Source organism: Clytia hemisphaerica, unplaced genomic scaffold, assembly GCF_902728285.1.
Source record: "Clytia hemisphaerica strain Z4C2 unplaced genomic scaffold, Clytia hemisphaerica genome assembly, whole genome shotgun sequence".
Lineage (NCBI taxonomy): Eukaryota > Metazoa > Cnidaria > Hydrozoa > Leptothecata > Clytiidae > Clytia > Clytia hemisphaerica.
The window spans coordinates 329,769-343,758 of NW_027103595.1; the positions used below are offsets into that span (position 1 = coordinate 329,769).

At 38.0% G+C, this 13,990-nt stretch overlaps 1 protein-coding gene across 1 annotated transcript; it reads left to right on the top strand.

Moving 5' to 3' along the window:
- The first annotated feature begins 11,780 nt into the window (after positions 1 to 11,780).
- LOC136801785 (uncharacterized) lies at positions 11,781 to 13,289 on the top strand. Its single transcript, XM_067058450.1, has one exon. It carries the CDS (start codon positions 11,781 to 11,783, stop codon positions 13,287 to 13,289), a length of 1,509 nt encoding a protein of 502 aa, XP_066914551.1.
- The last annotated feature ends 701 nt before the right edge of the window (positions 13,290 to 13,990 follow it).

Below are 13,990 nucleotides of genomic sequence, written 5' to 3' on the forward strand. Positions count from 1 at the left end.
TTTTCTCTATTGTCTACGATGTCTGAATTTAAATATACAGTGAGACTTCAAATAATTTGTTAACAAATCAAAGAATAAGCTCTGTGTCTCAATTTCAGCAATGTATGGGCCAAACGTAGAATATGCTATTTCCAAAAATGAGTTTTCTGCGCATACCATACCTTCCTCTAAAAGGGAGTATGTGGAATGTGATCATCTGACCTGGTTGATCAATAAAAGCATTCAAAACCGCCTTTGCTTTTAACTTGAAAACAAACTGAAAAAAGATAAAATAGGTGCACGCCAACCTCGGAAAATTCACTTATGGACTGAATTGAATATTGATCCTCGCCTTTGTCTTAATCTACGTCAAAAACAGCATTGATTGTGTATACCTTATCGGCTCTTTTTTGGGCTTTTTTTCGCCGGCCCTTTTAACACCGATCCTTATTACGCCACGAACCTAAAAATAACATCAATAAGAGGGCCGGCGTAAAAAGGGCTGATAAGGTAATGTATTCATATTTTCTTTCTTCATACTTTTCGTTTTGCTTGTGACGTCATCATTATTCCTCATCCTCTGGGCTTCCGCCGTGAAGCTGTGGCGATCTAATACTCGTCGGATATTATAGTATTATATAAGAGGTCGTAGTATGCCATCATAGTTGAACCCGACTGAACTGAAGTGCGGGTTGTGCTTTTGGAGGAAGGAAGTCTTTCTGCATTTTTTTGCAATTATTATACCCATAAGAAACTCAAAAAGCCATGTCCAACGACTATAACGTATCATCCCAAGATGAAAGGTATGTCCATTCTGCCATTATTTTTCATATCAGCTCATATAGTTTCACATTATATTTTATTTCTTGATACTTGACTTGAATGGATTTTTCTACAACCCACTCGTCGCAGTCTGACAGTCAGGAACAATCGCCTTATTATTTGGAGACGCCTCCTGATTAGGAGATGTCTCCTGATTAGGAGACATGTAGGTCGCTTGGGGTCACTTGGTTAGGAGACCCGTCTCCTAATAAGGAGACATAAAACTTTGATCTCAATTTTAAGGGCTTTAGGTTTTTCCGCGCATTTTGAAACTAGTTTTAATGGAAAGAGCAGGCTCGAATTGGTAAAGTTTTAAAAAAATTATCAAAATTTCTCGGTGCAATCGATCACAATCCTAATATGAAGCACTACAAGGAAGCCCCTCTTGATTTTTTTTCATGTCCGCCATTTTTCTTTTTGAGACGCTTTTGTTCAGAAGACAGATTCTTACTTCTGATTGGTTCTTATGGATTACTTCAATTGTGATTGATTCCACCGGTGGATTTTTCTGAAAATCACCATATGGAATCAATTTTTTGTGCTCTTTCCAATGGGAGCAACCAAATTATGCGCAGTTTCTTCGTTCACAAGATAATTACACCCGTCTCCTAATTAGGAGACGTGAACCTCCTGATTAAGAGACGGGTCTCCTAATCAGGAGGCGTCTCCTAATAAGGCGATTGTTCCTGACTGTCTGAGCCGGGCGGTGTCAACCGAACCCTATCGAACCGATTTTCGTTATTGAACCAGGTAGATTGGGAATGTTTTCTGATTGTAGTCCTAGTTTAAGTTAGGTCAAGCAAGTGGTCTTCCCAAGTAGAGAATTTAGGCAGTAAAACACAAGTAAGATTTCATGCTTATGACATTGATTTTGGATGTGACAGATGTGACAGAACTTGTAAAAATAAGTCACTGCTGAAAATGTCAAAGATCATTAATTTCAAAGATCATTGATGTCGACCAACTATTTCAAGAAAATCTTTGTAGTACCCTTCAGCAAACAATTTTTACAATAGAGGGAGAGAGAAGAGAGGATGCAAATTCATGGGCCCCAGTGAGCCATTTAAGTGGGGGGTAAGATTTAGGAAAAAAATGTCGGCCACCATGGTTGGGTGACAAAGAAAATTTTTCACTTTTTATACCTTCAAAACACCTTAAGAGCAATTGCACCTAAGAAAATCCCTGAATCATCTAAAGTGGGATCATTGATGTCTTGGATTTTTTTCTTTTTTAGATATGTTGTGGGGGTTCATGGGTGGAACAAAATTCCAAAATTTGAGCCTCAGAGCTCAAGCCGTTCCCGAGATATCACATTTTGAAGTTTCAAAAATTTTGTCTAAAATACAGACCGGTAATTTACAGACCAGAATTCCAAATTGCTATAACTCCTTATTGGAAAGTCCAAATGACAAGAAATTTTGCACAGATACACAAGACCATAAATATTTTCTAAAAACAAAAACAAAAATTAAAATTTTTTTTCCAAAATGGCGGATATTTGAAGCCGAAGTTTTGAACTGCTTGAAAATACCGGTTGGATTTGATTCTCAGTTATTCCCGGCCCGAGATTCCAAATTGAATTTCTTTTTCAGATCCTGAAAGATCAATCCTTTAACTACCAAATATCAAAAATCTGTCGTGGAGAATTCATTTTTGGCTCAATAAATCAATTTTAAAGATGACCTATATTTTCCGAAAATTCCCTAGCAACGCCCTAGCAACAAGGCTTTAACAGGCTACACCATGTACTGGAAGGCTCAAAAACTGGTTTTAATGATTGACAGTTCATTTCTGGACAGTTGTGATCATAGACTGATCAAATCATTAGAGGATATTCCTCTATATGCAAAAGAAATTCATAATTTTCACTGCCTGCGATGATATTAAGAGGCATTTTTTTAAGAGTCTTCAGGGTGTGATACCTCATCCTCTTGGATTTTGATGAAATTTTGACCAAATGATCTATCACACAAGAAAATAAGACCCTGAAAATTTCACCTTGATATCTCACTTAGTTTTGAAGATACAGTGTCTCAAAGATAGGCTACTAAGTGAAATTTGACCCCTAAATTTCATGAACTCTGGTGAGGAGCAGATTTTGAAAGCCAATGAATTTTTATGCAAGTACATTAGAAAGCTGATTTATATACAGTGGATTTCAAGAACTTTATGTAGGGTATCAGAAAAAATCAAATTGAGTCTCCAGAATTTTCCCCGAAAATATTTAGCACCTCCTGTTGAGGGCTTCAGACTGCGTAATCTGGGTTTGGAAGTACTTTTAGATGGCTGCTGATAGTCCTTGAGACTTTTTTAAAGCAAACTTTTGACCTGGAGTGGTTTACTAGTGGGTTTTGGCCACAAAAACAACATTTTCAGGATTTCCATTTTGCGTAACTGTCAAAAATGGCCGAAAAAATTGCTATTTTGGCAGATCTGGAGCAAAATTCAAGATGGCGTATCTTTTTGCGGCAACAACAAATTTTTTTGAAACTTTCAGCAAGGCTTCCTTAGTAGGTCTAGTTTATAGCCTCAAAAAATCTCAGTGGGTTTTTGAAGTCTCTTAAAGATATGATCGATTGAAAATTTGCTTAACTTCGTTGTTTTTTCCCTCTTAAAATGCTAAATCAGGCCCACTTAAGGGCTCTAAAGGTTAATTTTTGTCAAAATATTGGTTGATCTTCTCTAGCCAACTAATCATTGGCATTAAGGGAACAACTGTAAAAGATTTCAGGTCATTTCCATCAACAGATGACATTTTATGACTGTTTCTTTATTTTTAAGTACAGAATATGTAAAAAAATATGAGACTGATATCTGGCCTTTCCTACCATTCCAGGGCCTATATTTTCAGGAAAAGCCTCAATCTTTCACAGTTTGGGGAATATTACTCTTAAATATAAGCAGGTTACTTCAACTAAATGGGTTTAACAGTACTTAATTCCTATTGAAAAACTTTTTAGAATCATTCAGAAATCCTACTTTGACAATAATTTGCGCTTTACCGCAAAATTTCTAAGTCCAAGTGTCTTGATTAACTTTTAGACTGTCCAATATCTCTATATTTGTGTACACTAACAGCCTTACTTGTTGATTCTTAAATAACTAAGCAACATTACTAGGGTGATGTTTAATGAGATACTGCAAACAATGATGTTTAAATCTTCTGGACAAGAAATATTGGACAGTCTAAAGCTAATAACGACACTTGGACTTAGAAATTTGAGGAGTCACCAGAGTTCATGAAATTTAGGGGTCAATTTCCGCTTAGTAGCCTATCTTTGAGACACTGTATCTTCAAAACTAAGTGAGATATCAAGGTGAAATTTTCAGGGTCTTATTTTCTTGTGTGATAGATCATTTGGTCAAAATTTCATCAAAATCCAAGAGGATGAGGTATCACATCCTGAAGACTCTTAAAAAATGGCTCTTAATATCATCGCAGGCAGTGAAAATTATGAATAATCTTTTGCATATAGAGGAATATCCTCTAATGATTTGATCAGTCTAGGATCACAAATGTCCAGAATGGACTGACAATCATTAAAACCAATTTTTGAGCCTTCTGGTACATGGTGTAGCCTGTTAAAGCCTTGTTGCTAGGGCGTTGCTAGGGAATTTTCGGAAAATATAGGTCATATTCAAAATTGATTTATTGAGCCAAAAATGAATTCTCCACGACAGATTTTTGATATTTGGTAGTTAAAGGATTGATCTTTCAGGATATGAAAAAAAATTTTAATTTGGAATCTCGGGCTGGGAATAACTGAAAATCAAATCCAACCGGTATTTTCAAGCAGTTCAAAACTTTGGCTTCAAATATCCGCCATTTTGAAATAAAATTTCAATTTTTGTTTTTGTTTTCAGAAAAAGTTTATGGTCTTGTGTATCTGTGCAAAATTTCATGTCATTTGGACTTACCAATAAGGAGTTATAGCAATTTGGAATTCTGGTCTGTAAATTACTGGTCTGTATTTTAGACAAAATTTTTGAAACTTCAAAATGTGATATCTCGGGAACGGCTTGAGCTCTGAGGCTCAAATTTTGGAATTTTGTTCCACCCATGAACCCCCACAACATATCTAAAAAAGAAAAAAATCCAAGACATCAATGATCCCACTTACAGATTTTCTTAGGTGCAATTGCTCTTAAAACGTTATCTAATTAGGGAAAATAATAGCTTTTATGGTTTGATTTGGTCTATTAAAGGTTGCATTCTAATACACATAACTTTCAATATAGCATGGTCTGCAAAATAGTGGGCATGAGATTGTGAGCAGGAAAACGGGAAAGAAGATATTATTAGACAAAGAAAATTATTATAAATAAAACCAAAGATATATTTTAGTCCCCCCTTTTTTCTTGTTTTGATAGATTCTTGCAGCCCTTGATAAAGAATCCCCCTTCAGGCTGCATCGTTTGAGGATTATGATAGCACGCGCACACCTCCACACACACCTAAAATCTTTGAGGAGAGTGATTAATCACACGCCATAAATTTGGATTTTACTACTTAAAGTTATGCATAGCACTCCTTATCACACGCCTAAAGTACTTTTTAGGAGTGGGATTGACCACACACCTGGAATTTTCAAATGACAAAGCCTGCCCCTTATTTGAAAAAATGACAAAGATCCCCCCTTTTTTAAAAGGCAATTTTTTTGCTCCCCCCTTATTTTAAGGGGGGGGCAGAAACCATGAAAAAGTGACGTTTATACCGCAATTGCAGTATACCGCAATTGAGGGATATCCCTTGACTGTAGTCTACTATCACTAGACAGATTGTTGACTTCCTCATCCATTGTTGGTGATTTTGGTGGCGGAAGATGATGGTACCGTTTGTGGGAGAAAATACCAGATTTTTTGTAGATTTTTGTTGACGAGTTTTGCTACGAGTTTCATCTGAAAAAAAATATTTTTACTCATTGAACAAATTTGTGGCTGCTGTTTTATCAACATAGTGTTTTTCTTGATTGTGCCGCAATTTTGGCACATTTTACAAAAAAAATTTTTCAACCTACTTATATCACCTTTATTACAACCAATATTGTGAAGTTTCGTTTGAAAAGAGTCATTTTTAAAAAAGATATTCAAATTTCTTTTTTTTTTGCTGTTTTTGAAAACCTCACACAGTTTTTGAATGCCATCCCCTCATTTTTTGAAATGCAGTATTTCTGTTTTTATGACTAGGGAGATAGGTAATAAGAGGTTTCCCCAAACCTACACTGTAAGTCGGGTAACTTGCATCAGTGAAGGGAAACTTGCATACAGTAGCCATCAACCAAAGCTGCAAAATTTCAAAACAAATGTAAAAGTGCAAGAACTGCTCTACTCTACCAATTTAGAATCTCATATTTACCGCACAAGTATTTTTGGCTAATTACTCACCAAAAGAATGGGGTGTAAATAAAAGAGAGTGGTCGGTTAATAAAAAATCATGGAAGATCATAAATTTCAAGATGGCGGGAATTCAGATGTTCAAATCAAATTTGATAATGATATAAACATAATTCAGTGCAGCTGAAACTTCAATATTTGAGGATTACAATTTTACCAGCTTTTTAGCAATTTTTGTCTCGCTATGTAATGTTTGTGCTTATAAAATGGACAAAATCATTTTAACTTCGTGTTAATGAACTTTGATCTTATAAAAAGATCGCATATTTCTTAGAGAAAACATATTTTCTTATAATTAGCATAAAGCAATTATCTTTTTACGCATTTTTAATTGTTTCAATTTTGATCAGAGAGTTTTCACGTTTTCTGATTTTCACATTTCTGACAGAACACCTTTGTAGAAGGATGTATGCGAGGGAAGTCAGAGAAAGTCACTATTTTTAATTTACAAATTTGGAATTTAAGTCAATGAATTTCAAGTTTCAATTCATCAATTTTCACTGAATTATTGGCATGGCATTTCACAGCACACACTCATAGGCCAGCCGGTGAGTTTTGGTTCTTTTGTTTTTCTGTGGTTTTGTCTAGGATTTTGGTTCTCAGTGCCTCTCTTTAAGTTAGGATAACCATAGGATTTTCAGTACAATTTTCAATTATAGAATTTACCTAAAATTTCCTTTGGAATTAGCTCATTTCAGTCATGTTTTCTTGTCATTTTGTCTCTATGATTTGTTCACATTTTGAGAGATTTTAGAGGTTTATCACGAGCATTTTGAGGATATCTAGGATATTTTGTCATTTAGTCAAGGATTTTTCATCTTAGTTCAAATTATTTATTATTTTCATTTTGTACTTTTTAGTTTGAACTCTGTCAACACAATACATCAATCAACTTCAATACATATTATTGTGTGCGTGTTCCAAACCGACCGTTAATCTGTGTCCAGCCTGCCTGCCTCTACATTCAAACGGACACCTTTACCATCCCAATCGCATGTCAGAACGACCCCGACGGAACATTTCTCGCTTCGACTATCGGACGTATGATTTGACTGGAAGGAAAGTTCCACATCAACAGGATCAATCACCCTCAACTCGGATCAACTCAGACCAGCCTTCAAAGCCGTCTGAACCGAATCAATCAATCAAGCAACATCACTCAACGATGGAAGCTCAATCTCAAATCGAATTGACAATTGAACATGTCAATGACATCATAGACGAAACACCCGTCCATTCCTGTGCGACCAAAGATGTTGACATCGCCGTCAACGAATTGGTTGAACATCGCAACACTCTTCGACAACACCGTAAACATCTGATGGATAGTGAAATTCAGGATGAGAAGTTTGTCGCACTATTAGTTAATAGATCGTTAACGATCACCCTAAACTCAATTAAAGCCTATTTCAAGGAAGCGAAAGAGTGGAATTTCAAACTCGAACAACTTCGTATCAAACGTGCTAACCAAGATGATGACGCCAAAATAACCGCCATGAAATTCACCGTGGCCGATCTCAAACGCAAAATCGAGGAGATCAATTGCAAGCTTACTGTTGAACTCGATACGAAAACCGACGTTCAGCTCGTTCAAATGGAAAAGGATTCCTCTAATATGAACACTGAGATAAAAGAGGTTTCTAACAAATACGAACAATTATTACAAACTCATGTTACTGACAAGACTTTAGTCACTGATATTACTAAAGTTGGAAAAAGCTACACAGAACTGACCAAGAGTTTCTCTGATTACCTGAAACTTTTGAAAACTGAAGTCGATGAGAGAGACATCTACAAACAACGCTCGTTTGATGAATCAAAATTGAACATCAAATTGGAAAAATTTGCTGGTTATGCTTCAGAGACCGACATTTACACCTTTCAATCGACATTCAACAAAATCCATCTACAGGACAACACCAACAAAGCTGCTACCAGACCTTCTCAAAAACAATTTCCTTCGAGGACCAGCTCTGTCATTAGTCAAAAACATCCCAGGCATAGACGAGATATGGACAGCCCTCAAAGCAGCCTATGGAGATACCAGATGTCTTCTCACAAAGAAACTCCAAATGCTGAGTGATAAAGACCCACTGTATCGTATCAAGGACCCCGAAAAACTCATCCAAGCTACAACATCAATTATCAACATCATCAAAGAACTGATGCGACTAGCAGAGGAACACCATCTTGAAGAGTCTTTATTTTATGGAGATGGCCTGAATCGTATCTACAACCTGATTGGAGATAGTCGTTTAACCCGTTGGTTATCATCGATCTCTGACGAAGTCCTTTCACCCAAAACCACCTGGCTTCGCTTCATCAAATTCTTGGAGAAAGAACAACGACTTCAACAACAGAAACTAGTGATTCACACCAACAACCCTCAGAAGAAGAGGACTGATCCACCACAGAAGGACAAGAACGGTCCCAGACATGGGGGATATTCAGCCGACTCAAAAGAATTGTTGTGTTCAATCTGCAACACCCCTGATGGATCAGATGATCACGTCTCCACAAATGGACCAGGACATTCTCGATTACTTCAGTACTTCACATGCAAAGCATTCGCCGAGCTGACACCAGCAAACAGACTTGCACTACTCAAGAAGAAAGGATATTGCTATCAATGTTTATATCCCGGAGCAGATGCCTCATCAGGACGTCACAAGAATGGTCAGTGTCAACGCCACTTCACTTGCTCACACCCATCACATCAGGGGAACCAAGTTCGAAAGCATGTGCTAGTATGCGAGGAACACAAATCCACTCAAGACAACCAAGATCTGCTGGAGATATTCAAGCAGCGTTGTATGAAGAATAACCAACTTCCAACCCATGCCAAGGAGATTTGCATCGCCTTCCATGCATCATTCCTATCGAACCACGAGACATCACCCAAGGAAGATTCTGTCAATGAGAGAGGAATCTACCTACTTCAAACAATCGTCGTCAATGACCAACGAATCAACGTGTTCTACGACAATGGTTGCAGTGATCTAATCATCAAGGAGTCAGCAATCGCCAAACTTGGTAACCATGCAACCCAGATATCATCCACACCGATCAAAATTGGTGGTGTTGGTGAATCAACAACCTTATCAACACTTGGTACCTACAGTTTACAACTACCATTGTGTGACGGAGATCAAGCCTTGGTTTCCGGCATCTGTATCAAGTCGATCACAGCAACATTTCCTCATTACCCATTGGATCAAGTCATGGAGGATATTCAGCAATCATTCAGCTCAAGTGGCATATCAGATGTCACACTTCCTAAACCAGCTCACGTCGTTGGAGGAGACACTCACCTGATGTTGGGTGTCAAGTATTTACGTTATCATCCCAAGCTCATTTACCAGCTACCATCAGGACTTGGTATCTATCAATCCGCATTCAAAAACGCCAATGGAGGACGTGGAGTGATCGGAGGCCCACATCACATCTTCACAAAGATACACCAATCATTCTTCAGTCATAACCAGATGTTGAGTTTCTTCAATCATCAATACCTCATCGCAAGAGGAGGAGTCCAAGTCGACCCAGATGTTAAGATACTATCCTTACTCAGCAAAGACAGGCGTTTCGAGCTCTCAGAATCAACAGGATCAGAGATTACATATAGATGCATCAAGTGCAGATCCTGCTCGACCTGCAAAAGTTCTGACCATCAACAAGATATCAGCATCAGGGAGGAAGCAGAGCAGGAGCTGATTAATGAATCAGTCAAACTCGACCTCAATACCAACACTGTGACAGCAACCTTACCCTTGCTTCAGGATCCAAGCATCAGACTCAGCCCAAACAAGGACATTGCTATAAAAGTGTACCAGCAGCAAATTAAGAAGTTAAACAAAATCGAGAATCAACAAGACAAGCATGACATCATTGCGTCAGAGAAGAAACTTCAAGATCTTGGTTTTGTTGATTATGTTCATAATCTACCAGCTGACCAACAACAGATGCTCAAATCCAGTACCGTCCAAAACTTCATACCCTGGCGAGCAGTGTGGAAGTTATCATCACTCAGCACTCCATGTCGCATTGTTTTTGATGCGTCACAACCAACCCAATCAGGATTCAGTCTCAACGATTTGCTAGCCAAGGGAACAAACAATTTGAACAAACTTCAGGAGATGATGATCAGATGGTCCATCCATGAAATTGGTTTACACAGTGACGTCAGTAAAATGTACAACACTGTTAAGCTCGACCCAACGCATTGGAAGTTGCAACGCTACATATGGCAAGATGAACTCGACCCGTCAATGATTCCCAGAGAGAAAATAATCAAGACACTGATCTACGGAATACGTTCCAGCGGTAACCAGGCTGAACGTGGATTGCGTCAAGTTTCCGAAACCTTCAAAGATCAATATCCAGCTGCCAATCGAATTCTTCAGGAGGATGTGTACGTCGACGACTGTATTTCTGGCGACATCAACACAGAGGAAGCATGCAAACGAGCAGACGAGTTAGAAGTTATCACATCCAAAGGAGGCTTCAAGCTCAAAGGAATCACCTTATCCGGCGCAGATCCACCATCACACCTCACTGACGATGGAGTATCAGTGGCAGTCGGTGGTATGAAATGGTACTCAAAGTCTGATGAAGTTTCGATCTCAATCTCAGAACTGAACTTCTCACCAAAGAGAAGAGGAAAGAAATGTCCAGCTGCAACCAATATCATCCCAGAAGTACTCACACGTCGCCACTGTGCATCAAAGTTGGCTGAAGCTTTCGACATTACTGGCAAGCTATCACCACTTATCGCTGCTATGAAATTCGATCTACGAGAGTTATCCAATCTTCAATTGACTTGGGAAGATGCCATACCAGATAGCCTACGACCAATTTGGATATCACACTTCGAGATGATGCAAGAACTTGGAAACATCAAATTCAAACGTGCCATCGTTCCTATCGATGCTGTATCGCTTGACATCGAAACGTTGGATTTCGGAGATGCAAGTAAAACATTGATCTGTGTATGCATATACGTTCGATTTCTCCGCAAGAATGGTCATTATTCTTGCCAGTTATCATTTTCAAGAACCAAACTCGTACCAAAAGACATGACATTACCACGTGCTGAACTTTATGCATCTCTAATGGCTACCCACACTGGAGAAGTTGTTCAACGATCGCACAAAGTTTACAGACAGCCAAATATCCCTGTATTGGATAACCAACGATCAAAAAGTGCTCAAACAATGGGTCAGAAGTCGTGTCATTGAGATCAATCGATTCACAAGCAAAGATGACTGGTTGCACGTAAAATCCAGTGACATGATTGCAGATATAGGAACCAGGAAAAGAGCAACTTTGAATGATGTCAGTCAAGAATCATTCTGGATCAATGGCTTCGATTGGATGAAACAAGAAAAGAGTCAATTCCCAGCAAAGCGTGTTGAAGAAATCACATTGTCCAACAAAGAGTTATCCGAAGTCAATAAGGAAACCCAAATCTGCAAGAACATTGAAGTGCACGTCAGTCTCAACAGTGACAAAATAAAGAAGAGATACGAGTTCTCTTCCTACATCTTGATCCAAATCACCATTCATTCCATCAATTCATCCGAATCATGGCATACATCTTAGGCTACTGCAACAATCTTCGCAAAGCAAAACCAAAGCTTAATGGGGAATTATCTGAAGAGGAGTTATCATCAGCAGAGCAGTACTATTTTCAGAAAGGAACATCTGAAATCAAGAAGTTCACCAACAGATCAAAGTACGAAAATATCGCAAGAGAACAAAATGGAACACTCCAGTATTCTGGTCGTATACTTCCTGATCAAAGCATCTCAATCGTGGGAAGATTCACCAAAGTCATGAAAGACTTGAGCTCATCAACCTTCTGTGTGCCTGTTTTAGATAGGTACTCTCCTGTATCATACAGTATTGTCATGGACATTCACTGGAACCACTCTACTGCACGTCATTCTGGTGTTGAAACTACTCATCGATTTGTTCTACAGAAAGTGTACATCATTGATGGCAGAAGTCTCGTCAAGCAAGTTCGTGATTCATGTCAACGGTGCAGATACCTGATGAAACGTACAGTCGAAATCGCAATGGGACCAGTTCCACCATATAATCTCACCATAGCACCAGCTTTCTTTTACTCACAAATCGACCTATCAGGACCTTACCTGGCTTATCAACCACAAAACAAAAGGAAGACTATCAAAATCTGGCTCGTAGTTTTGTGTTGTTGCTCAACTTCGGCAGTCAGCATCAAAACAATGGATGACTATTCAGCAACATCATTCATCATGGCATTCACAAGATTTGCATGTGACAGAGGATTTCCAAAAAAGCTCCTTTGTGATGAAGGGAGTCAGTTGGTTAAAGCATGCAAAGAGATGAACCTCAACCTTCGAGATGTCCAATCAAACCTGATGAAGCTTCACAAAGTCGAATTTCAAGTCTGTCCTGTACAGGGACACTATATGCATGGGAAAGTGGAAAGGAAGATACGTGAAATCAATGCATCTATCGAGAAGATCGCTCACAAGGAAAAATTGTCTCTCCTACAGTGGGAAACGTTATCTGCGACAATGGCAAATACGATCAATAACCTACCACTCGCCCTTGGTAACATCGTTGGTGATTTCGAATGCATGGACTTGATAACTCCAAATAGATTGTTACTAGGAAGAAACAATGATAGAAGTCCTGAAGGAAACGTGATATACACCGACAATCCATCAAAAATCTTACAAGCAAATGAGCAGATCTATCAGTCTTGGTTCGAGATTTGGCTTATTACCCACGTTCCAAAATTGATGAAGCAACAAAAATGGTACCAAACAGATAGCATCAACGTTGGAGATGTTGTCATCTTTACGAAAACTGATTCAGCAATATCAAAGGATTATACGTATGGTCAAGTTACTAATCTTGAATACAGTACCGACGGTGTTGCACGTAAAGCCACCATACGATACAAAAACGTGACAGAGAACGTATTTCGTGAAACCAAACGAGCAGTTCGAGGTTTGGTTATTATTCATCATGTTGACGAGTCTGACGTAATGACTCAACTTGGTCAAATGGCATTGTATGTTGACTTGGCTTGTTCAAAATGATTTTCCCATTGGGGGGAGTGTAATGTTTGTGCTTATAAAATGGACAAAATCATTTTAACTTCGTGTTAATGAACTTTGATCTTATAAAAAGATCGCATATTTCTTAGAGAAAACATATTTTCTTATAATTAGCATAAAGCAATTATCTTTTTACGCATTTTTAATTGTTTCAATTTTGATCAGAGAGTTTTCACGTTTTCTGATTTTCACATTTCTGACAGAACACCTTTGTAGAAGGATGTATGCGAGGGAAGTCAGAGAAAGTCACTATTTTTAATTTACAAATTTGGAATTTAAGTCAATGAATTTCAAGTTTCAATTCATCAATTTTCACTGAATTATTGGCATGGCATTTCACAGCACACACTCATAGGCCAGCCGGTGAGTTTTGGTTCTTTTGTTTTTCTGTGGTTTTGTCTAGGATTTTGGTTCTCAGTGCCTCTCTTTAAGTTAGGATAACCATAGGATTTTCAGTACAATTTTCAATTATAGAATTTACCTAAAATTTCCTTTGGAATTAGCTCATTTCAGTCATGTTTTCTTGTCATTTTGTCTCTATGATTTGTTCACATTTTGAGAGATTTTAGAGGTTTATCACGAGCATTTTGAGGATATCTAGGATATTTTGTCATTTAGTCAAGGATTTTTCATTTTAGTTCAAATTATTTATTATTTTCATTTTGTACTTTTTAGTTTGAGCT

Bases quoted from the DNA above. Each gene is read 5' to 3' on its own strand.
- LOC136801785 (XM_067058450.1), top strand. From the start codon at position 11,781: ATGGCATACATCTTAGGCTACTGCAACAATCTTCGCAAAGCAAAACCA.